General features: G+C 43.3%; 1 protein-coding gene across 5 annotated transcripts in view; it reads right to left on the reverse strand.

Annotated features, from left to right (window-relative positions):
* Positions 1-26,382, reverse strand: part of SETBP1 (SET binding protein 1) — a 270,979-nt gene that overhangs the window by 125,851 nt on the left and 118,746 nt on the right. For 3 of the 5 annotated variants that reach the window (XM_056323283.1, XM_056323278.1, XM_056323281.1), the window contains one exon: positions 24,133-24,204. The exons of the other annotated variants lie outside the window; for them this stretch is intronic. In XM_056323283.1, coding sequence (XP_056179258.1) covers positions 24,133-24,204 — 72 coding nt within the window. The remainder of the gene's footprint in view (positions 1-24,132; positions 24,205-26,382) is intronic. 5 annotated transcript variants of the gene reach the window in all.

Genomic DNA, 26,382 nt, shown 5'->3' on the forward strand with positions numbered 1-26,382 from the left:
CCTCTAACAGTGACATGTATCAGTACCAGACTTATGCTTCACTCCCCAGATGGCCATACCTTTGGTACTGCTGTGACCCTATATTCTTAGTAAGTGAGAATGTGATTTCTTGCACCTAACTTAGAAGACTAGACTTACCCAGTCCATGAGAGGAGAGGAGAGGTAATCTTTTCCCTCAGCTTTGTAAGAACCTCTTTCTAAAGAGCCAATAAAAGAGGAATAAATATCATCTCTCTCTGTGAAATTATATGGCATCATTCATATGAAGACCTCAAACCACTTTTTGACCAGCAATTAAACCCAGGAATGGAAGGGGGTGCCATTAATCTGCTCATTTGTAAAATGCAAAGGGAGCTAACCAGGTAAGGTGTTTTGCCTGCAGGCTGTACAGCAGAGCAGGAGCAAAGATGGAGGTACAACCTTGGGGCCAAGTTTTATTTAAAGTCAGGAGCTTTCCTCCTCTAAGCCCACTGAAAACAGGACATTGGTAATGCAGGGAAATGTAATTCCCAGCAGTTTGATGCAAAATGATAAAAAATCCCATAGCCTCACGATCTTCAAATGCCCTCTGGCTCTTTCTCCAGTAGATGATGCTGTTTGTGCCCACTGCCAGCACTGAAACACCCAAAGGAAAAGCCAGAATAAAGTGAAAACCTCTGGAAAAAGAACAATTTCTGTCACATACATGGGTAATCACTCACAAAGCACTGAAGTGGTCATGGTGCCGTGTCACGAACTGCAGGACACATTGGCTATTCTAGACACCAGGTGTCTAGGAGATAATGACATCTTAACTAATGGCTTAGAGGGAAGAATATTGGTGAGTACAATTCCCTGTTTAGAGTAGGAGTCCCTCCCATTTCTTATGTCCTGGGCTCAGTTCTTAAAACACCTTTCTTATCCACAGGTTTTTCCTTTCCTATTTTGCTTGGATGAAAGAGAAAAGAATTTCAGTCCCAAAGAAGACTCAGGAGACTGCGACAATCTCTTTCTGCATTCAGGTTGGGGTGCGGGCAAAAAAGGAAGAAAAGCCTGCCTGAAATTTTAACAATTGGTGTAGAAATACCCACATATAAACTCCAAACCCTTGTTTTTTCAGCTATGGCAAAGTTTCCCTGCTGGGAAACCTTTGGGCCTGTCCATTTGCCGTACAGTATGGTGAATACGACAACACGACAACAACAGCACTTTCACAATAACTGTGCTCTTTTGAACCTCCCCATTCAAGCCACTCCACTGATTACTCAGAAGAATGCAGACTCTTGTGTTATTTGATCAACACATATACTTTGAGCATTTAATCCCCTCAAATATTTTTCAATAATTCCCCTTAATTACAAGGAAAACACATTGAGTGATGCATGCATTGAAGAGCTTCCTGTCATGTCTCTCTTCCCCCCCCCCCCCCCCCCCCAAATTAATGAAGAATTTGAATCACTTTTCAGCTTCTTAATCCTATAATCCTGGAAAGAATTTCCTCTCTTCCAAACCCTGGGGGTGGTAGGTTTATGCTTAGTACAGTACACCCCGGAGATCTTTTAGCAGGGTCTTTCCAGGGGAGTCCCAAATACCTGCATTCCTCAGCTGTGTGGCCAGCCTGTAACCCAGCCTCACCAAAACCACCTTGCTGGAGTGATCCAGGGATTGCCTTCTCCATGGGAGGTGTGAGGGTAACACAACACAGTAGCCACAAGGTGTTCAGAGAACCAAGCTTTGCCAGGAGGAACGGCTGCGTGGTGCCAAGCAGGACGCTTTTACCAACACATTTACTACATTCAATGAATCCATTCTCCCGGAGGAAAGAAAAAGGCAGGGAAAGGGCCACCTTGCTTATGCTGCATCCTTGCACCTCACTGCCTCCCCTTCTCTGGGGAGACTGAGGAATGATGGACAAGTCTGTACAACTGCTCGTGTTGGAAGTTGTCTCGAACCTGTTGGCTGTACAGTCTTTGCCTGGAAGGGAGCTGAGTGCATTTGCAGCACATGACGCTTTCCCCTGTGAGCACAGCGTACTCACTGCGCAACAGCTTCAGACTTGTCTGGTTTTGTTTGAAAAGAAAGCTTTGTTATTGCAATAAGATGGCTCTTTTTGCAACGAAATCAAAGTCCATGTTTTTCCTCCACCCAGTTTTCCTCTACTATCAAGGAACTCCAATGGCACATGAAGTACAAATTTTCCACCTTGTCTTTCCAGGCCGTTGTTTCTCAAGGGGTGGCCTGTGGATCTTTAGGGATCCATAAAATGTCAAAAATGGTGCATGGAACAACTGTAAATGTATAAAACCACAGTAACAACCCAAACCCTTCCCTTGTAATTTCATATGTGCCAGCAAGCAGACAGGGGAAAAGCAAGCTATAAATACTCCTTCAGAGTTTTGCAGCATTTTTAGCTGATTGTAAATCAAACACCTTGGGGCTCCCTTGACCAGAGCAGGTCTTGGCTTACTCTCCAAATGCCTAAGTGTTCTTTCATTGCAAGCAACAGAGAAATGCTGCTGCAAAGGCATCTGCTATTCACTCTCCCATTCTGGGTCATGCTCCTCAGTTCACTTTCTTTTCCTCATGCTTGTTAGTTCAAGTAACCATTGTTTTCTTAAGGGTTAGTTATCTAACCCCATTATAACCATTGTCATTACATTTTGGGCTAAAGTAACAACACTAAGGAACGGCTAGGAAACCTGAACAACCCTAAGTGTATCCCTGTCTTGCTGTGGTAAGATGCCATCACAGGGCTCAGTTGAAATACGGCTGGATCAAGAGGAGCACAGAGGACATGCTGATGTTCATGTGGACACAGCATGGATACAGTGAGCAGAGTAAGGACATGTGGGGCACGAGGGTGTTGCTTGCACATCATCTCTCTCCAGTTGAGGGAGTTCCTCAACTTGAAGGCAAATATTTCAGTGCTGGCTCAGCCTGAAAGCCTGGCCTCTTTTCAAAGGTTTGCACATTTTAGTGCAAATCTGATGATCAGTTTTATGATCTGACAATTGAAAAACTTGCTAACACCTTAATCACAGCTAAGCTGGCAGAAGATGATGAACAATTATGTCATATTGTGATGTATGACTGCTGCTTTACATTGCTGTGATAGACTCCAGTACCTATTTCATACCCAAACAGCCCATCTCGTGTTGCTCCTTCTACAGGGGCAATGACTTCATTGCTTGCCTGGCTGAAGCACCGTATCATAAGCACCAGCATAAAATAGAGGTCTATCATTGATGCAAAGTAACTGCCTTGTATTTTCCAAAATTCTTCACCTATTTTTGCCATAAACTTGCATTAAGTGAACAAAATTTTGCTATCATCAGAAGAGAGCTGACATAAAACTGATGGAAGGAATGCACCTCTAGGAATATTTTGCAGTATATATGGCAAGCTCCATACATATGACAGTAGCAGATGGGATACATGCTGCTGTCCTCTCTGGGAGAAAAGTTTCATTAAAGCGGACAGGACTGACAGTTTCTATCCAGACATTGTGTGTACATAGTGCCGCCCTCACCTCAAGCTTGGGAAGCAGCTGGGCAAGTTTAATGAACGAAGCCCATTAAAACCCCTAGGTTTGCAGCAGGGTGAACCAAGTCACAGGGAAGGTGTCACTTGCTGCAGGTCACACATCAATTCAGGACTGGAACTAGGGACAGAACCTAGGTAAAGAGCTGAAGGAGCAATATACTTTTTTGGGAAAAAAAATCTACATAAAATTGCCCAGGAAGTGTATTTTCTCATTCTGGATGAAAAAAATATCCAATTCTTTTTACTGTCTCATTTACGTTTTCTCCTTCACGCTTCCTCCCCTCCCCATCTCCCTCAATATAAAGTATGCTTTTCAGTAAGAAAATTTAAAACATTCCCTTGCAAAATAGCAGCATTTCATGGTTTTTTTTCCAGTTTATATCTTCAGTTTTGGAGCCAAAGTTATTGGGTGAATTTAATCCCAAAGTATGAACCATTTATTTGGGCAACGCTATACTTTTTTTCCACAATTTTTCTGGTAGAAATACAAAAAACCCCTAAATAATATTCACCAGTCCTTGCTAGGAAACCACATACCCATGCCTTTCTTGTGCTCTTGCTGCATTTGTCCTTGTAATAGTTGTATTATCAGCCATGACCCCAATGCTTACATGGCTCTTTAAAGCCCTGTGAGGACAATCATCCCCTCTCAAATAGTAGAAGAAAGTGAAATTCACTGCACAGAGGAATTGGCAAGCTTGTGGCAAGACAAAATAAACACTCTGGAAAGGGAGCCCTGGGGAGATGGCTCACCTCCAGCAGCACAGACCAAGGGCTTTTCTGTAGCCAGAGGAGTTTTTTACTCAATGAGCTGCACCCAGCAAAGACAATCTGGGAAGGTAACATCACAGCCTGCCAGGATGTACCAGAGCCTTCAGCTTGTGGGTTTGTTGCTCTGGAGGATGTTTGAAGAGGAGATGTGGGAGGGAGCACAGATATGTCCCCCGGCATGAGTGGGCTCTGATCCAGTAGTGTGCATGGGAGCACAGGGGTGGAGGGGAGTGACCCGTGCCATGTCTCTGCTCTCTGCCATGCACAGATGGACAAATTAGTAGGAAGAAAGGAGTCCAGCCACTGAAACAGCCCTTCTCCGTGCTTGCCTTGGTTTTCATTATTGGAAGACTCCCTGTTTATAAGATCTCAGGTGTGTTAAATAATAATAACAACAATAATAACTATAACAATAACAAAAACAAAAACAACAGCTATAATAATAATAAGAACAACCATTCTGATAAACACAGATTTTTATATTTTATTTTAGTTAATATTTTAATCTAAGACAAAACCCAGAGACTCCTATGCCTGTAGCAATCCCTCCTCTCAGCCCCAGCCTCCTCCCTCCATGGACAGCAGGGCCACCACTAGCAAAGAAAGAGCAAAGCCCGAGGGTGCTGGCAGGGCACAGCAGTCAGTGTGTCACTGTGATAATCTGCTTAAAGGAGGAGGCCAGGGCATAATTAAATATCCTGGCCTGAAGTCCTAATAGAGCAGCTGGAAGATCTGATGCTCTCCCCGTAATAAACTGTAGCTCATTTATTACTGCTTTGCATATGTATCTAGAAATGAGTTCAGCCCCAATCCCTGCCTCTCCCCATTCTCTATCACCAGAGATAACAACCTCCTGATCTCAGGTTATTGTTGTGATGGTGACACCTACTTTTATCTACATCTGAGAAGCCACAAAACTAAGCAAGCAGATTTTGTCACACTTTTTTACTGTGGCAGCCGCAAAATCATGTGTGGCAAAATCTTATTACAAAATCATTGCACATATGCAAAAAAAATAAGGAGAGCTGGCTTTGCAAAGCACACTTTTCTACAATTTTGTTCTCACATTATCAGGGAGGATGCTTTGAATTTCAAAATGTCCTTTAGCAATTCAGTGGGATTAATTGGGCTCACTGGGCTCCTCTAAAGAGAGGAAAAACTCTCCTGGCTTCTGTGAGTCCAACAAGACAGAGATGTTTTCTGTCTACTGATATATCAGAGACTTAATAACAGGGAGGTGAGAAAGCTGCTTAGCCTCATTTGCACACTGAGAGCATGAGAGAAGAGGGTATGAATAAATTTAGGGTATAGACTGGAAGAAGCAGTGGGGACAACCGACCGAATGAAGGTTAAGATGGAATTTAATAGATTTATGTTGAGAGGATTACAAGACACGGGGGACACACTCACTGTGAGCTGGATATGACAACCCAAGAGGCCCCGTCCAGTTTTACATTGGCCTGATTCAACCTCTGCACAAACGTCATTCAGATAGTACAGAGATGGGAGTGATAAGGATGGTTAGGATGCCTAGCATCCATGGCTTTCCTCAAATAGAGCTCTGTTTCAGTTGTATGGGCAGGCTGGAAATCCAGCTGGGACTAGATGCCCACTTTCTTGAGACAGTTAATAGTAGGGTGAAAACTGCACCCCTTGCCTTCCCTGTTTTCTTTTCTATATGTCTCCTCATAGGCCTGAATTTGAATAGCTTTCCTCACCCTTTGGCACCATCTATTTTTGATTCTTCCAGGTGAAATGGAATTTCCCGCTGATGTAAAGCATGATAGCTCCACTTGGGCCATGGAGTTACGTGAATGTAACACTGGCAGGAGATCAGTCAGGCCTTCAGATTCGGCAGACATTAACAGCTGAAGTTCATTCAAATGCTGTAGCTTCCACTTGGATTATCTCATCCTTTTGTCAGGTTAATCAAAATGTGCCTGGCTGCCTTATCCCTGATGCTCAAAGAACATGCCACATACTCTGACCTTTTGCATGTTGCAAAAGGTCTGTATTTCACATGCCAGCTATTCATCAATAAGAATGGATAAACCTAATGGCTTCCTGCAAGAATGCTATGTTTATAGAGATAAAGAGAAAAACAATCTGATAAAGGCACTGTCTTTGAGAGCAGCCATCATTTTCTCCTAACAAAAAATTCATTTTTGCTGGGAAGACAAATCAAGTCAGTCTCATAGACCTTTTTTTGTTTTTGCTTTCCAACTGAACGAAAGTAGCTGCAAGGTAAATAAAGTGCTAATTGTCAGGGGGCTGGAATTTGGGCAGGAGCAGACATTTTTCAGAACTCATTCTTAAGCAGAGGTAGTGGCATGCACCTTTAACATTCAGATGCCAAGCTCTCAGCAAGCAACTTCAACACCACCTTTATCTCTCTTCTATTTATACATTACACAAAGCTATTTTTTCCTGCGTTTAATTGCACATCAAAGGAACAACTGAATGGATCAGTTTGGGAGGTTGCTGATAGCAACGCTGAGGAATCCTGCAAATGCAGGTCTAAAATTTCAGTTCTTTCCAGTGGTATATTAGCTAATGTGGGGAAAGCCAGTGAAACACTTAGCAAGCAAAACCACCCTGGCTGTGCTTCTATTATTTGCAAGTTCAAGCTGGACACAGAGAAGATTAAATAACTATTTATTATATTAACTCCCTCTCTCTAAGCACACATTTCCTACTGAAGGAGACACCAATGTCAATGCTCATTTCAGTCTGTCATAGACATGATGACAGATCTTTGAAGACATTCAGGTGTCTCCGAGTCCATGAACGTGTCCTTAAAAATGGAGTATAGCCTCTAATTCATTCAGAGATGTATAAAATTAATCTCCCAGTTACCTTTAGGCCAAATATATTTGCCTTGGCAAATATGGATTTTGAAGGAGTGTTTCAGGATTACAGGAACACAAAAATCCCAACATTAAAATGGACTATATTTGACACAGGATCAGATTGAGCGTTTCACTGACTTGGTAAGTGAATAGAAGTGCCACAAACTACCTCAGCTAGATTAATACCATTTTCCCAGCACCAAGCCTATCTCCTCCAAGATTTTCACTCAAGAAAAGTAAACAAGCACAACTCCAGTCCAAGTTGCACAGCCTTTTTTGACATGTTGACTTGATTATTTTTCTCTGCTTCCCCAAGATTTTCAGCTCATACTGACTTAGCTTCTCTCAGATGAAACCTCCAGAAAAGCTGCTGATATTTCAAGACCCTTAAAACTCACTCCTTTGAATGTATCAATGTCAATTATTGTTTATTTATGAATGGAAAAGAATAGCAAAACACACCAAACCAGACTCAGGAAATAATGAATAGAGTTCCACATGCATAAATAAAACAATATACTTCCTATAGCTCTTACTTAATCTTAAAGGACTGTTTTGTTTTAAACCCAGCACCATTTTAGTAGGTTTTTTGTTCTACTACTGTTGTGCTACTTTTAAGTGGGAGAGGTATTTGACAAGTGAATCTTCAGTAATGACAACTGCATCTTTTATTGCCTTTTTTGAAAATATTGAGTTAACTCAGAATTTACTGAGCCTAACAACACTTGTGAGCATAAACTAAAACAATATGTTACTGGTACACATCGCATGAGAATTTATATAACATTAAACACAATGTAATCTGATGGCCAAACTTCGAGACACTTAAATACTGTTGGAAAACCTTTTACCTTCCTGAATTGGACATAATCCACCTCTGGGCTTTATTCCACTGCACACACATAAGTATAATTTACTATAATAATTTATAAAGGTGCATAAATTTGTAATAGAGTTGGTTTCCTTAAACCATTTCTGTTCGCTTCACTGGGACTTTCTGAAGAGCACACCATGCAAGGAGAAGGGTGCAGGTTTGGGGTGAGGTAGAGAAGCTGGAGGATGGCTCAGCCCTGACTGCCCGTGCTTCCTCATGCCACACAGCTCTGCACGGGTCAGTCCCATGAGGAATGCCTCCAAACAGCTTGAGAGAACATACCTGTTTGCAGATACAGCAAACTAATTACATGGAGCCAAATCTCCGTGGAAATAATAATAAAAAGAATTAGAATGTTCCAAACAGTACTCATCTGGGAATCTCAATTAGCTTAACAAACAGTAATTAATTTAGCTTCTTAACTCTCTGCAAGATAGAGAATTACTAATCTTCCCATTTTATGGATGGAGATATACGCATGCAGCAATGTCTGCAGGACACTAGCTGGGGTTAGACAGCACATCTTCTATGGCCTGTTCTCTGCTATGTGCTGTCTCCCATCATATCAACCTGTATCCTCCCTTCCTTTTTAAGCAAAACTATACTCTGCTGGTTTAGACCAAAGAAGAAATATCTCCAAAGTCTCCTAGAGATTAACGTAACCAAAGTCTGCAGAACTCGACACAAGACCTGCATTAAATACCACTGCTTGGTGTCCCCTGTGCTGTCATAGAAAATGTGTGCCGACAGGAACCTGCTGGATGTGACTTAGTAACCCAACAGTGAAGTTACCCTAATGAGGCTGATGAAAAATTTGGCTTTATTTATTTTGCTGTACACTGCTATTAACCAGCAGATGATCCTATAAAAAAAGTCAGATTAAACACCAGAAGGAAGACCTGTCTGCCTTTGACCAGGGCATGAAGTGCCGGGGCTCTGAGGGCAGCACTCCAACACGGCGAGATAATGGGTCCTTTCCTAAAATAAACACCAAGCCAACCATATCAACTGAGCTGCCTCTAGCTTTAGAATCCCTTTGCCATTTTAAATCTCCAGATGAGTGATTATATTGCAACACATACACAATTAGTATGTTGTGATCCCTCAATACTACTCCGCATGTATATAGAGGATGGGGAGGAATAAAGAAAAAGACCAGTGACATTGATACCAATTTTAACTGACCTTGATTTTCCTGCTTTCTGAAAAGGAAAATCTTTGGCTAGCCTCATGATATTAAAGATGTTTGTTTTAGCTGACGGTTAACTGAATATGGTATGGACTTCGCCACAGCTGAATTGCTAGCTGTTCAACAAATGCTCTCACACAAACTGCCTTTGAATGCGAGGCTGTCCTGCAGGTAAGACAGGAGGTAGGAGATGTTCTCATCTATTTTTAACTTGGTCACAAAGTAGGTTTGTGACTTGGAAAAATTATTTTTCATTGTGTCTTGGTTTCCCACAAAGAAAACAAGGCTTGCAGCTGGTGTCCATGGCAGCTGTGCTGCAGTGAATACAAAGTGGATGAAAAATGTTACTACTGGACTGTGTAAGGGGAGATTTCAGATCCACTCACATTTTGTAGTGATTTGGAGGACTGCATAAACTGCCAGGCAATGGGGAATCAGGTCCATTGCAGTGACACCACTGGAAAAAGGAACCGCATCACAGTATGGTCATCTCCTAAAGCCAAAGTCTGCTTTAATTTTCCCAATTTAGGGTTACTAAACAGTTCCCCTGCAAATTCCCTTTGCCACAGTTCTCTGACGTGAGCCAGCAGCTCGTCTGCTTTGTGTCTATTTGTGGCCAATATGAACTGCAATGGCTGAAAACACATCCAGAGTGTCTTACAGTTCCTGGTGACAAGGAAGGCTGTGAGCAGCAAAGTGTGTCACATACATACATTTGTCAGCTGTAATGCTGAAACCGATAGCAGGGTATGAAGAGTCGATAGCCTCACCTCTAGCTGATACTTCATGTGGTAGATCATGTTTCTGGGAGCTCCTTTGCCTGCTCCAGGGATGGCTAGAAACAAGTCCTGCTGCACCCTGGTGAGGATGTGCAGTTATCCCACCAGATGCCTGGGATCAAAAGGCGAGGGTAAACCAGGTACATGAGAAAGCCCTGCTTGAGCTATGTAAGTTTGTCAGTGCATACTCACAGCCCTGTGTTGGTCAGGAGGGCGCTATCATGACTTTGCTATTGCACCCTGCTTGCAGTGCTGTCCAGGTGCCTGCACCCAGGAGCTGGCTGTGAAGACAAGCTGGGAGGCAAAGCTAAGTGCAGGCCGCCAAAACCACGAGGTGGCTGGGAGCAAGACTGCTACGTGAAAATGCACCATCGCTGGGGCTCTAGAGAAGGCAGTCACTGCTACGGGAGGATGAAAGGGAGGGGAAGACATTACACATCTGAGAGATGAAGCCACCCCTGGGGGTCTCATGTAGGAGGACAAAGGAAATGTCATCCGACTTTGCCCAGCCCAGACCTGAGTGGCAAGGGAAGGGAATTCAACCAGCTTTTAAAATCTCTGGAAGATATCACAGCAGTTTGCATTCAAGTTGTCAGACAGGCAGATAGACTCCTTAAATGCCCATGGTTAGCCCTCTTCCCCAATTAGCAGGAGAAAAATCATAGCTCTTGTGCAAAGTGGCTATGGAGACGCCCATTAATTTCCATGGACTTGAATGTAAACAGTCTTGAAAAACTCCTGCTAACTTTCCAGGGAGAGTTGCTTTGAGTGTGCATGTGTCCTTGTGTGCCTTTGCTATCTGGAGAGACACATGGTCCCTCTTTCTCTCCATGAGACAAAAAGCAATCATTTTCAGAGCCATCACCCCCAGCAGATCCTAACTCCTTGAGAAACTACTTGGCTTCTTGGGAGGATTCTTTGTTTTTTAAACTCAGTGGCAGAAGGGGAAAGGAAGGTGTAGAGGGATTATAGAGGAATGAAGGCAGGTTAATTAACATTGATAACATACAGCTGTGGGCTGGCTTCAGGGGCGGTGGGTTGGCTGATGTGGATAAGGTGCAGCTGTGGCTGGTTCCTGCTAAGTAGTTAAATAGCACTGAGGAGTAGGAGAGAGAGGGGTTTGAAAGGGGTGAAAAATGCAGGATGAGGGAGTACTGAATGAAGAAGCAAGGTGGCAGTAGTAGCAGCAGCAGCAGCAGCAGCAGTGGCCTGGATGAGGAGAGGCTGGCTGGAAGAGTGATCCTGGAGAAAGAAAACCCCAATGCAGCAGAGGTAAGAAGCAGGGTGGGCTGGCCTGAAGGGGATGAAGAAACAACACAGACAGTAGATGAGTCTTTGAAACCTTGTGGGGGATTGGTAGCTGTGCTAGGGCAAGGCATGGTAACTACTTATTGGATTTAACCTGGTATGTAATGGTAAAAGCCTTGTTGCAGCTGGCTAGTTTTGGCAGTGCTGTGACAGGAAGGATCATCTTTGTATTCACAGAGTCACTGAGAACAGTAGCATCTTTTGCTCCCAAGAAACTCATCACCCTTTAGTGATACCCTGCCCTGGCTGGAAGCAAGCACAGAAGAGAGAGGAGGGCTATCCTGGGCTCTGAGCTGGGCCCAGGGAAAAGAAGTCATGAGGTGAAAGAGAGGCTTTCTTTATGCTGACTGTTCATTTGTAGAGCTTCTATTTGCCTAGGCAAGAGGCAGAAGCATGACTGTACTCAACAAATCATGGTGGAATTGGCAATTGGTGAAGTAATTGTTATTACAGCTGATAGAAAATTTCTGGTGTTGCCCATGTTTGCCTTAGGAATAATACTTGGACATTTAATTGGCTTGGTTCTCATGTAGCAGATTGCTCTTTTTTTTCCTTCTGGAGCGTATTAGGCCTGTATCTACAGACAGGAACTTTTGGATGTGCTTCCTTGGATCTCTGTGAGATGGGGGATGAAGCTTTGCACAAACTAAGCAGCGCAGGAGAAATGTGGAGAGAAAGGGTCTGATATAGGAAGTCAAGTCACTTCAATCTCTGTTCCTTCAGGTTTTTCATGTGCTCAACTCCAGCACTACCAAACAGCTCTGTGCTTGCAGCACCTAAAATATTGAGAGTTAAATGCAAGTATGGAAATTGCATGTTGTGATGTAACCAAAGGGTGGGTTTGGTGCTTCAGTCTGTGCAGGCAAAATTGCCTTCTCACACACAAATACTTGTGTGAGCACAGTCTGGCATATTTCTTGCACTATTTGATGAAAAGTTAGTAATGGCTGAGTCCATGTGCTCAGGAAACACTTCTCCTTCAACTGGCTGGACTCTCTAGTCAAAGCATCCTCATCCTGATTTGAGCCCTGTTCCAGAAATCCAACCTGAACCCCTGTGGGTCAGGCCTGCATGGACAGGGAAACTTCAGCTGGAGGCTTCTGAGTCTTTTTCCCCTTAAAAGCCTCACAAAAGCATTAATCTGCAGAGAGCAGCCAGGTTTTTGAGGCATATGAAATTGGGGAATGGCACTTCTTTAAGCTTTCATCAGAAAGAGCCGCTTGTCTTGGTGCTGAGACACAGGTTCGGTTCTGGTTTTACCTCTGCTCCTTGGGTCTAGTCTTAGCCTATTGATCTACCCTTCAGAGGATATCCCATTCTAGAAGCAAAAGCCTCTTTCTTTGACTAAGAGGCATGTCTGTAGGGCAGACAAGGCTGTGGAGGAAGGATGCCATTGTGCACTTACAGATCTCAGCAGACCAGAGGAGGTATAACTAAGCTGCCTTGATGTGAAACACTGTGGTGGCAGTAGCTCTGCAGCTGTGTGGAGGGATGGCTCCTTAATTATCAGAAAGTCATTTTTTAGTACATCTCCCTGGAAGCAGTGGGAAGATTTCTGAACCTGCCTGATTCAATCATTGACTGATTTCACTGGGATATGATCCATTTAAGTTTACAGCTCCTTTCCAAGGAGGAAGGAGCCTAGAGATGCTCATCCATAATATTCTCCATCATTGCAAATCAAAGGCAGCTCCATGTTTGGATGCTCTCAATGCCAAAGGGAGAGGGTGTTTGGCAGCATGGCTCCCAGAGATTTCTAGAGCTGCTGGATACAGGTTCCCATGTTTTTCGGGGGGGGGGGGGGGGGGGGGGAATCTGTGACACGACTGAACACAAACCCTTCTTGTGAAGTGGTCTGGCATGTAATGGCAAAGGACATGCCAGAGGATCTGAAGGGACGTGGTGGCCCTTCAACACCTGGCATTGTGTGGCTGGACCAAATTATGGCCCCTCAAAGTCTGCAGTAAGGCTGGCCAGTATGGCCATCTGTAACACATCAAAGGAATTTGGGAACATCACAGGTTAGTGACTCAGAGACCAGAAGGACAGCTTCAGGATTAAGCCCCTGCTCCAGGGTATTAAGGACCCCCTCCAGAAGCACGGGGCTGGGGAATAGGCTCATTTTAAACAAGCAGGCACCTTTCCACCCCAAACAACCAGCTAATTATGGGTGACAGTGCCACAGTTAGCTTTTGCAGGGAATTAGTCTGACCCTCACATCTTTGTCTTCTGAGTTGCTGCTGTTATGCCAGACAGTGGCAGAGAACTTGGTGAGTCCTACAGAGCTTCAGAAGACCAAACCCATCTTCCTTAAAAGCAAACTTGAGACCAGGGGATGAAAAATAGGTAATTTCAACATAGGGGAGGTCAGCTCTTCGTTCCTTCACACCAAACAGGACTTATGGAAAATCCCACTTAAAAGAGTTAACAGGCTATGGCCAGCAATAAAAATGGAAGGAAAACATGGGCAGCCTTATGCCATTTGTTTTATCTACCAAGCTGAATGTTTTCCCTTCCAGTGACCACTTCGGAGTGCTTGACTCTGAGAAAAGTAATCTAGTGCCACAAGAAGCCAACAGGGAGATGCCTGCTTCCTTCACCCCAGTTTGGTGCAAGCCTTTGATTCACACCCAGCATGACCCTCTCTCTACAAAGGGGTACATCTTCCTGTTGGAGATGCAGTGCACTCCCAGGATGGGGTTTAAGAAGGTTGAGGTCTGCTCCCAGCCCTGCTGCTCTGTGCCATGACCAAATCACCTCACTTAGTGTTTTTTCTGTTCTCTGAAATGGGCATAACATCTTGCCCTGCCTTGTGAGATGCTGAGATTTATGTGTGAAAAGCATGATGTAAAAGCTAAGTATTGTTACATAAAGCAAGATGAAGCTATAAAAAGTCAAGGTAATATGGGTACCATTAAAATCCTGACACTGAGTGCTGTAAGTGACTTAAATTTGCTGCAGTGTTCCCTTTTATAAAGCCGAGGGAAATATTGCCTTGCAGATAAACATTGTGATGTGGTAAATGTCCAGAACTTAATAAAGTCCATTATAATTGACAAAAATGTAGCTTTCATTAGTTTATGAATGCCTTATTAAAAAAACAACCCAGAAAATGTTTTCCCTAAGCAAGTGTCAAGTGAGGGTAAACAATTTCTGCTAATACACCTTCATCTCTTCTCCAAGGCTGACTCTCCTGCAAAGGAAAGGCTCTTGTTACGTGTCCACAGCCTTCTTGCAAACCTCTGCTGCAATGCACCTACCCCGGTCACAGCTGGGTGTGCTAATGGGCACTGTGACCTTTTCCCACTGCTGCCCACCTGCCCTGGCCAACCCTTCGACTGCCACTTTTACCTTTTTAATGTCATACAGTCCTTGGGACAAAACCAATAATATTTGCTTTATGATACTCCAACTCCAACAGGGATTTTTTTATGGACTGCCACAATATCTTCTTAACTGTGGGCACACTGCTGATTATAGGGGTCATGTTGGCAGTGAGGGAATCTGTAATGTCTTTCCTTGTTCGTAGGACAGATACACTGGGAGTTCAAGTTTCTCTCTCCAGCTTCCGTCTCTTGGTGCTTTGATCCTGACCACCTTTTGAGAATAAAAGGTGATTCGGTCCCTGGTGTCTCTGTTAACACCATCCATAAAAGGATCAGTTTCCTTGTTACACAGGACAAGGCTGAGATGACAGAGTTGAAATAGGAGTAGCATGAAAAGAATATATCTTTTTAGTTAAAAAGGGCCAATCATTAACCATGTAAATGAGTGGCTACTGAGTTGTAATAACACATTCTGTTGCTCATTCGTGAAGAGGGGTGAGGAGAAAATGTTTTGAGGCTTCAAAAATTTTTTTTAGAGAATTACACATAATAGTGTTTCAGCACCACAAACCTGTGGACAGTATGATTGCAAAAAAGGATATTGAGGCTGTAAGAATATGGGCACAAAAAAGAGAATCCTGTTATCAAGTAAAATATCTGAAGGCCGTGGTTGATCATGTTTTTTTCTCTGACTTTTAAAAGCATCACATCCTCAAATTCAAACAAGCAGATGGTTGCCAGAAACACTCTGAAACCAGTAAGCTGCTTGTGTTGGACACAATTTTAGTTTCTTGGCCTCTTGACTCTCATATTGATTTTTATTTCATTTGGGTTTCATCCAAGGCAATTGGAGATGATTTAAGGTCACCAATGACCTCTGAATTTCAATGATGGCATTTTAGAGCATTTTATTTAAAAGAGGAGATAAGGGCAGAAATGGCCATTCACTCACCATCCTACGGGAAAAAAATAAATATAATGACATCATTTGTGGTTTCAGTTGAAGCAGCTGAAGTAAGCTGCTGAGGCTGTACAGAGAAGAGGTGATACTGCTGGAGGGAGGAGTGTTTTGAAGAGTGTGCAACCATGGCATCACTTCCTTTTGTTGATAGTACACAGCCACAACCGATGAGAAATTCAGCTCTGACTCCATATTCTTGCAAAGTAGCAACCCTGAGCAACCCTAAGCCATACCTGCTCTTGGCTGAGTGTCTGAATTTCCATTTCTGCTCTCTGAAAGAGTGTAGAAATGTAATTTTTGATATGAAGTTGGGTCTTAGGAAAAACCAGTAGATAGCCTCATATTACATTGTCCCTGGCAACTCAGACTACTTGGAGTGTGTTAAACCTCCCAGTGAGAGATAATACATGTCTCTTGTTTCTCATCTAGACTTGCCAAGACATTGTCTTGAGCTTCATCTCCTAGGTGCTAAATGGCTTGTCATGCAGGAGATAAGCTGAAGCTCTCAGATGAAGGATAAGGCTGATAAATTTGCTCCTTGGGAGCAAGGAGGCCTCTGATGTTGTGGCTAAAGGTTGCCTGGAAGATAGAACTAAGTTGTTAATATCATCAAAAAAGATTCCAAGGTAGATACTTTGCAGAACATGTGCCTCTCTCCAAGGGGAAGACCCTGGCCACTGTTCGTCATGTTCCTCTGTATGCTGTGGGAAGTTTCTCAGACCCTGTGGGACAGCTGAGTGCGTGACCATGTTAGCTGAGTGAGTGACACAAGGTTCAGATGGCTTTATGTCAGGAGCCACATGGGCTGGGGTGCCACTCCTCCTATGACATGGCAAGGAAGGATCCTATGACAGGAGCGACCCAAAGAAAAAGGAGCCTCTGTCTTCATGGTGATTTCAGTAGGCTTTCTGCAAAGGAGTCTTCGTTACTACCAGCCTGCTCCATTCATACCTATTCAAGAGCTATTTATTACCCTTGTGCCCAATACCATCTGCAAGCACTGCAGGTCCTGACAACACTGAATCAGAGATGAGGCCACCTTCCTGAAGAGGGGAGCGAGGCACTGCAGAGGGTACTATTTCTCCTCATTCCCTCTTCCTGAGACATGTGTAAGGAAAGAAATTTTCCTCCCTCACCTTGTCAGGGGCTGTCATGAGCTCCTTCCAGCCATCTGAGGCTCCTGCTTTTATGCTTCCATTACTGTCATGCACCTTTTCCCAACCATGATGGCATGGTAGAGCCATTCCCTTCTCCCAAATGCCCACATCACCTCACATATCCTCACTGACATCATGCTCTGCTCTTGTCCACATTATTTTCTTATTAAAGAACCAGGAGCATCCTATAGGGCAGCTGCTGCCCAAATACAAGAGACCAGAACTGTAATATTCCTATATGAAGAGTAATGTGACAACTAATTTTGGTGGCTCATACATAAAATACCTATTTAATGTATCTGAATCTAGTAAAATCTGAAAAGAACTTGTAGGAAATCATGCCTATGTCTTAGTTAATGAAAACTCTGGGCTGCTTCTGGGAAGACTGACAATTGTAAAAACAATCTGCCAAATGTTCATTCACAGCTTCATTGCAAAGACCACCAAACTCACAAGGGTGTGTGTGAAAGCACATGTGGGAATGGGGAGCACCACATTTTCTTTTTTCCAAGGCAACCTGGCAGCCTGGAGGTGGCAGGAGAGCAAAGAAGAGATGCTCTTGATGCTGCCAGTACACCTCAATGCTGTGGGACTTCCCCACCCCCCCCCACTGATAACTTGTGCCTGAAGGCACCTCTGTAAGCAAACCACACAACCCTTCACTAACAATGTTGCTCATGATGCTTGGAGAAGGGTGCTGGAGGTCTCAAGCCATCCATCCACAGCCCGTCTCACCCTTCCCATGAAGAAGAGCACACTGAGATGTGGGTTAGTGTGGCTGGCCAGGTTGCTGTGCTGCCCCATTAGTGATGGATACTGGAGCTCTTTGCAGCTGGTTTTGCTGCACCCAGAAACCACAGAAAGCTGAAATGAAACTATATGCACCACATCTGCAGGTCGCACGTGCCCTGATACCCTTGTGTTTATGTTCAGGCTGATTATTATACACAGAAGGAGGATGTGCACAAAACATTAGTCCCTGGGGGATAGCACGCTGTAGCGATTTTCAAGCTGGTTGCTCTGCAAGTAAAAGCCAGGGTGCTAGCAAGCAATGCCTGCAGAGTTTTATGCCTTGATTTCAGCTTTGTGGATCAATATTAACAGTAATATTGTATTTCCAGGGCATACTCAACTGACAGAACTATCGATTATTTGGTCTGTAGCAGTGCATTGATACTTGATAGCAAACTGGGGCACTGAAAAAATAAATGTGCAGTTGTTAACAAGCAACACGGGGCATTGAGTTTCAGTGATACAACTGGGATATCACTTCCTTTGTCTAAAATGAAACATCTTTAACATGTCAAAAATATAATTTACTTATCTGACTTACTGAAATACCTGGGGAAAATACCTCACTGAAACCTGCAGATTAAGGTCATGTTTCAAAATATGGGCCAAATTCAATTGATAATTTCATCCTCACTGTGACTAAACACTTGAGCTATTTTTGAAGGGAAAATACTGTTTATGTTTAAACATGTATCAGATAATCTTGTGCATGAACAGATTTCAGTGAAAGAAAAGATAATGAAATATTACACTTTGGTTACAGTAGTTGAGCCAAAGTTTTTTCACCTAGGTTTTTGATTTAGTATGAAAAAGTATACACACACATGTATATATACATACAAACATATATAAATATATATAATTGGATAAGGTGAAGTCAAAATAAAACTTTATCAAAGTGTTTACTTATATTTGAAAGACATAATGTTATATCCATCCATGAGCTGTTTTATTATATATAAGCTTACACTTGTCTCCTATGAACATGTTTAACTATCAACCACCAAACCATTTAAAGGAAATCATAGAACACCAATCCTATAGCTGTCACCTATTGATAAATGAACCTCCCTATGGTGAAGGAGAAAGAAATACTTTCTATGAGGAAAAATAATGGGTGGAACTTGCTGTTGCAGGGAAGAGCACATCGATGACTTATCAGTCTTTTTATCTGAGCTTGGAGGGGCAGGGGAGGTGACTGGTAAATATACAGGAAATGTACCTCTGCTACACATAGCCTTTCTCTGGGATAATATAGCCTTTTCTCTGCTATCAGGATCAAGGGAGGCTGAACCAGCCTCTGATAGCAGCTCCCCGATCCCACTGCTGACAAATGGAGTTGAGGATGATGGAATAGTTTCTTAGTTGGGCCTGAGCTTCTTCAGCCACTAGTAAACTAAATGTGCTCAGAAATATTCCCAGACATCGAGGCCAACTGGCACAGAATGTTTTTTATTTCTGCTCACAACCATGTCTTGACTTCCCTAACGCAGCAGCTAAATGCAAGCAGCTCACTGGGATGAACCCTGATCCATGCTGAGGGACGATTTACGAGCTTTCTAGTTGTCATGGACCAAAAGTGTGCCAAGGACTGGTCTAGTAGTTTGAGTATACCCAGTCACACTCCCATGAACAGTCCCAGAGCTTAAGACAGATGTAGCCTAAAACATTAGTATGACATATGTCCTTCTTCCTCTTTTCCTGCCCAAGATCATCTCTTTCCAGCCAGGAGAAGGGAATTGTATGGCTCTAAATTTGGTTATAACAATAATCTTTTATTGATTCATGAAATCACTCTTATTCAGTGAGAAACTGGAGATCGCTGCTGTCTGCAATCTAAGAATAATTGCAAAGAATCAGATGTTATGTGTTTAAAATGACAAAGATGTTTTATGTGGGGAGCTTAACTTCATAAACAAACCACTGCCCTATTTTTCCCATCCCACACCACTGTCATCTGCCTGATACTACATCTTCACCATTTCCAAGTTTAAATTGCATACCCCCAAAAAAGCATCCCGCCTCAAGTGCTTGCCCTATGCTCTAACCATGCTAAATTGGAGGACCATAAAATGTCCCATTGGAACTTCTGTGCTGAGCTGCCCAAGGCAAAGCAAGTCTGTTTTCATGGGTCCCTCTGAGCTACAAGAAACTGAACATAAGCTCTTTACTTTGAGAAGAATTAACTATATCAGGGCAGGGACCATCTGGCAGAAGGCTTAACAGGATTAATGCAAACCCACACCAAGAGGAAAGATCTTGGTATGATGCTTCCCAAGTCTGAGCACCCTTCTATACCCCACAGGCACACAAGCACTACAAGGCAGTGGAAGGAGGCAGAGGAAACATTTCGTACCTACACCTTCTTCAACACACACACCACAAAGCCTTCTCAGTGGAAAGGTTTCAAAGCTGCTATCACTCCCAGATGGGAGCTGTTCAGAGGAACCCATCCCTCTGAATGGTTTTATTCATGATGCTTGTAACCATGGACATCACCTGTGCAGCAACGGACTTGTGGTTTGCAGGTGGAGCTTGGGAGGGAGCACCTTATCATAGTGAGCCAGCTGTATTTTGGCAATGGCACTTCCTTGGTGAACAGACAGCATCAAGGCTGCCATCCACCCTTTGCAGTGCCTGGTTTGCCCAAAGAAAAGATGGTGGAGACTTGTGTCAGGCAGCTGGTGCCTTCTCCTGGATCCTACCTGGACACCTCCCTGGCCTTGGCAGCGGCAGGTGAAAGCACTGTGTGGGCTCACAGCCTCAACATTGCACAGTGGCTCCTTAACTCAGGAAGCTATAATGCCAGGAGGATGTCAGATGACTGCGTGCCAACAGAATCAAATACCTTATGATCTTATGATCTAGTGTAAAAGGTAGGAGGAGTGGGAAGTCCAGCAGGCACCTGATTGAAGAGGCTGGGGGAGATAAGATATGACAGTGTCCTGCTGTGTATTTCTTCCACCTCCATAACCTTCTCATTTTCAAAGAGTTTCCATAGGGCTGTGGCAGCTACTGTTCTCCAGACCCCACTACACTGACAGCAGTTTGGGCTTCACACACCACCAGCCCTTCTTCTTCCCATTGGGAAAATGAGCAGCTTGTTTGGCTTCAACAGCAAACAAAACACGTACAAGTCAGCTACCCCCATGCTAACCATGTGCAGGGCTATGCTATATACTCCACAACCAGGATGGGCTGCCTGGACATGCCGACCTGCTCAGGTAAGCCCAAATGCATTTACATTGAACTTCACAAACATGTGTCCATCCTTCTTTGCAGAGATGACCACAGCAGCTAGATCAAACTTTGGCACAACTGTTACCGATGTGCAGAGGCAGCAACGAACGTTTCGTTTCTTTAAGGAAGGAATGCTTATCTTTCTTAAAGCTCATTCCTTTATGACCCATTATCAAGAGGGATAAAGATTCATATTGACCATTAAGATAAAAAGGAGGCTAATGTAAACCTACAGCAAAGTTTAAGGATTAATCCTGCACAGGTAGGTAGGTAAGATCAGTGGAAAATTTGTTCTTGTTTCTGTTTGGCTCCATAAAAAAGAGAAATAATATCAGGGCTGTGCATTTTTTTAAAACCTGCATTTTTTTTCCTAAAAAGGGTTGAAAATGGTTTAAGCATTACTGTTGTTATCTCAGAAATGACAGACATTTCCATGTGAATGTTTCCCTTTGCAGTCAGACACCCATATTCACCATGTGCGTACCTTTGATTTGGAGACCGCAGCTCCCCTACAGTCCAAGGACTCGGGGTTCATTTTGTGTAGATCTTTCTGCCAAAATGGGGTTATTAGTGACAGAAAATATTGCAAGGTCACCCACAGCCTTGATAGAAATGGAGAGCAAGAGAATAATAGGGAGAAGCTGTAAACTGTAATATCCTACTGTAGTTGACAAACCTGAGTGTATTTGGATTTCACTTCCCTGTTTTCAAATGATTGTCCTGGCCCGAGTGATTAACCACCGGAATATACCAAAGAAGGTTATTCACAGGAAGGATCTCATGATTAAAAGGCTATTCCTGGCGCTCTTTCCATCACATCATAATCTGTTCACTAATATGGTTTGAGATCTCAGCTGTTCAAAAGGTCATAAGATGTTACCGCTAAGTATCACTCTGTTCAGCCGAAGGCGTTTTTGCTCTGTGCAGCAGGCAGAGAAATGCAATAGCAAAGCCTTCAAATCTGTTTGTATAATAGATGAAGTCTTTGCTATATGGCATTTATCTTCCTTCAGGGAGTGACACCTGATAAATAAATCTCTAGTTCCCAGTGAATTTAAATAAAACAAAGGCAAATTACATCCCTGCACATTGTAAATACAGAACTCCGGAGAACATGAGAGTTCCCACTCTCCCACTATTGCCTTTTCTACAAAATCTATAAAGTGTTGACCACCCTCAAATTTGCCAAAATCAAGGCAGTCCAAAACTCTGAGTACATTACGAAGTATATAGCGATAACATAGGAGGGACTAAAAGATACATCGCTTAGCTAGATTAATGAAATGTTAAAATTACTTCTTTTTTCTTTAAGTTAGCAAAAAGCAAAATTAAAAGAAATTAGGGTTATTAGCATATCAATACGAATAATGGAGTGAAAACGGGAGGAAATCTAGTAAATGGGGAGATGTGTTTCCCAGAGAATAACACTAGGGGGGACAATTTTCAAACATCCTGGGATGAATAAAATACGGAACCACATCCTACCCAACACCACCACATTGGCCAGTTGGTCTCTGTTGTACTGCAATGTGCCGGTGGCAGTGGGCCCACCAGTCCTGCTACCATGCCCATCCCTGGATGCCAGCCATCACCTCCAGCACCAGCCACAGCCACTTCTCTGGCCATCCTGCGTCCAAGCAGTTCAACATGGGCAAACCCACAGATCTCTGCCCAAAACAGCAGGGAGAGAGGTTACCACTGCCAACAACTACCTGCCACCTGAAGCTCTTGTCTAGCAGGCTGGCAGAGCTAGCTTCTGTGAGCATTACCATTGGAAAAAAGCACTGTTTTGTGTCTCATGCACACCTGAAGAGTCGTCACAATCAAATGAAAGCCCTCAGCATTTCCCAAACTATCTACCCTGGATCTCCAGAGGCAGAGCTCTACGCCAGGACCAACAGACAGTTTCTTTAACTGCAACTGGCAGTCATTTTGCTCCTCTCCATGCTTTCAAAGCTGAAAGCCATCAAAGATTAGCAGAAAAAATCACAACTATTTTTTCCCTAAGAAGCAGTACTGGTAATAGGCTTCAGGAAAAATCCTCCAAAATGCAAGTGATAAGCGTAGACTGTGTGAAGGCTGACAGGTCTGATTATAATTATCACTGCAAGGGGACCAGCAGTAACCGCCCTTTTGGAAGACAATGACAATTCCTGGAAGGGAACGTGCAAGTGAATTATCATAAACAAAATCATTGCAAGTGGAATTGTCTTTCAATGAGAAACTAAATAAGGCCCTGATCTGAGGGGGAAAAAAACCCTCAAAACAATGAGCACTTATTAAAAAGTTCATCCCAACAGAAAATGGCACTCAATCATGTGCTTGAGTTTCACTGACTTCAGGATGATGGGAGTAAAAGAATGGAGCGGGACACATGAGGCATGAGATGGAGTCATGCATTTAAGAGGTTTTTGGAAATCAAAGGTATCTTTTGAAACCCTACTTAGAGAATGTACGCTCTGCAATGTAATATGAACAGAGACACCCATAGGGCGTGTTGGTCCAGACTGAGCTAAATGTTCAAAACTAAGACAAAACTCAGGCAGCCTTGTCCCAACCTTTCCCCCTTCCTCATATCCTAGTGGGAGGAAATCCAGAATCAACACAGAGCTCTTCAAATTGCATCTGTACACTGAGTTCCTCAAATTGCATCTATATATTGACTGAAATATCACATTAGCTTTCCAACAGGGTTTTAAGGTAGATATGGTAGGTAAGAATTCCTTCAAGATCATCCTGCCCTAACTTTATTTGTGCTCTCTCTGACAGCATTACATTTTTCTTAGGCTGCAAGTTGTTTTGGCATTTCTTATTCTATTTCCATTGGAAACTCAGAAATAGAGAAACTTGGGCAAACTGGAATGAGGGTAGCAGTACAGTAGCTTTTTCTTTCTGAACACAGGGAAATAGATATTATCTTCTTAATAGTGGGCTATAACTGCAGAGGAGATGAAGAACAGAGCCTCAGAGTCAAAGGCAGTTCTAGGAGTTTCAGTCTCATTATATCTCAATGGAATTAAGCAAATAAATTGTGCAAGGAGACATGGAAGCTAACTACGCAAATGGCCTATTTAAGGCTCTTGCTTCCTATTTAGGTCCTGATGTCAGGAGGTTGATAACAATTATTCACACATAGATCATTTTGATACAATATAAACTGTTCTCAAACCCAAGCCATCATCATGGCATGCATTAAAAAGAAGCCCTATTTAACTTGATCTTTTTAGATCTTTTTGTTTAGCACTTGGAATATCAGTTTTGTGCTACACACATCCTAAATCTCATGTCTAACACTGCAAGAATGGGTTTGGAAAGGAAAAAGGAATAAACAAAACCCTTCACAGCCATAACCCTTTGTTCTTACCTTGTTCACAGATTTCGTCACTGGACTCTGCACAGGGAACCCACACTCTCTTCCCAAATTCTTCATCTGACTCTGTGGCATTTCCCAGAGCAAAGAGAAAAAAGAAAACCTTGATTGTGGGAATGACTGTGCAGAAAATGGTCACAAGCATCCAAAGTTTTGCTCTACTTTTCTCCATTTCCTTAACATCTTTCTGCGTGCCCACCACCACCTGCCAGCCAGGCCCCTCTGAGCATTCAGTTCTGGGGTTCACCCTAGGCCCCGCTCAGTTTTGGAGGGTCCCCCAAGCTTCTCCTTAACCCACACAGATGCTTACATTTCTCCTCCCATGTAGCCCTGGTAAATACATCGGCATCATGAGGCCATCACGGCTTTCCCTGGCAGCTGCGGGGCTTTCAACAAGGTGTGATGGCAGGGAGCGGTGCCATGGATTCCTATGACAACCCACATCAGAAAGGCTTAGGAAGAGCAGCAAGGTGTCACGGGGTGCTAACCCGCCTGCTTTGTTGAAGAGTTAAATCAGGGAGCTGAAGCCAAGGACTACCACACTGCAAAACCATTTAGAACAGGGTAAGTGCTTGTGATTCAGCGTTGTGACTGCAGCAAGCCTGCTCTGCCCTGTGCTTCTGCACTTCGGGTATGAAAATGAGATCTTCCTCTCCTCTTCTTCCCCTCCCGTCTCTCTCCCCTCTTTGTCCACCTCTCCATCCCTTCACATAAAGGTGAAATATTTTACATTTTCACCTGTGGTGATGCAGATCAGAGAGTGTTTGCTTTGCTTTTCACTGATTTTGCCCAAGGCATCCTTTTAAGAGGCAGTCTGTGCAAAGATAATAGGTGGCACAATTCTCTGTAGCTGGAATCAGCAACAAATCAGCCATCTGCCACTCCAGGGGTCTGAGATTAACCCAGCTACTGGACTGTGATTGCAAAGTAGTTGCACATTTAGATTACAGAAATGTGAGGTTACCGGTCCAAAAAAATAAAAGACCTGAAGTGGGGAAGGTGTGGAAGATAGCCTTGGAAGAGTCCTCTGGATTAACACTTCGAGACACAAGTCATCTCATAACAACCCCAAGCAGACAACATTTCTCATTATAAAGTGTTAAAAGGATGAAGGATTTGAAGGAAGCAACTTGAGACTCGTGAGACATCATGTTTCAGGGAAATATATCCAAAGACACCTCTTTGATACAGGTGGAAATAAAAACAAAGGCATTCAGCTGCCTTGTCAATGCCTTGCAATGCTCCTTGGGAAGTATGGCCAGATACATATCCAGATGGCTTACTTGGACCACCTGGAAAATACAAGAGTAACATTTTTGTCCCAAGATAGACAAGGTCCATTGTAGAGGAATGAAGCTGGGTTAATTATCATTGATAATATACAGCTGTGGGCTGCCTGGATGAGGAGAGACTAGGAGAAGGCAGCAGAGGGACTGGCACGAAGAGTGTGTTGGTATGTGATGGTAAAAGACCTTGTTGCAGCTGGCTAATTTGGAGAGTGCTGCAACACTCCAGAGCATTGTCAAGATATCAAGGAAATGAAAAAGGTCTACATCCTGAAATATCAAAGTTTAGGAAGGTCTCCTCATATGCTGTCCTCAGTTTACCTTCCTGAATAACAGTCACCACACATTTCTATTTTGCGCACGTGGATGCTGTTAGTCCACATTAATTTTTGCCCATATCTTTAGGATAGTCTCTATAAATCTGTTGGGAATTGTTATTTGGTAACTGAAGTATTAAGAGGTTTAAATCGGTGGTAAACACAAGCTGGCTCCACATCTAAAAGCCTGAACCGTCCTCTGCGCAGGTGCACAGTGGGTTAGGACAGCTACCAGGGTCTCCTCTGCTCACTTTGATGTGGGCTTTAATCCCCACTCCTGGCATATGCTTTTGTAGGTTGGAATCCCATGGTCAGGGATCTCAGGTTAAAAAGAGGAGTTTGTGCCCAGAGAAAGAGGTGCAGCTGCAGCCAAAAGTATCTGCAAGAACTTCTGGGAAACTGAGGCAAGGTCTGCATGGTATGTGTCCTTGGAGAGGATGGTAGCTTAAATACACAACTTATCTCATTAAGTCCAAGGAGGCAACTGAAAAGCAAACAGCAAGCACATGTGTGCATACAAAACCACATATTTTTATGGATGTACTTTATTCACAGAGAACAGGTAGTATGGGGTGGAAGGTACGATGGCACACTGATTACTCTAAGTTAAAAGTTGACATTTGCCATGGTTTCTTCACCCT

This window comes from Falco biarmicus, chromosome W (assembly GCF_023638135.1).
Source record: "Falco biarmicus isolate bFalBia1 chromosome W, bFalBia1.pri, whole genome shotgun sequence".
Taxonomy (NCBI): domain Eukaryota; kingdom Metazoa; phylum Chordata; class Aves; order Falconiformes; family Falconidae; genus Falco; species Falco biarmicus.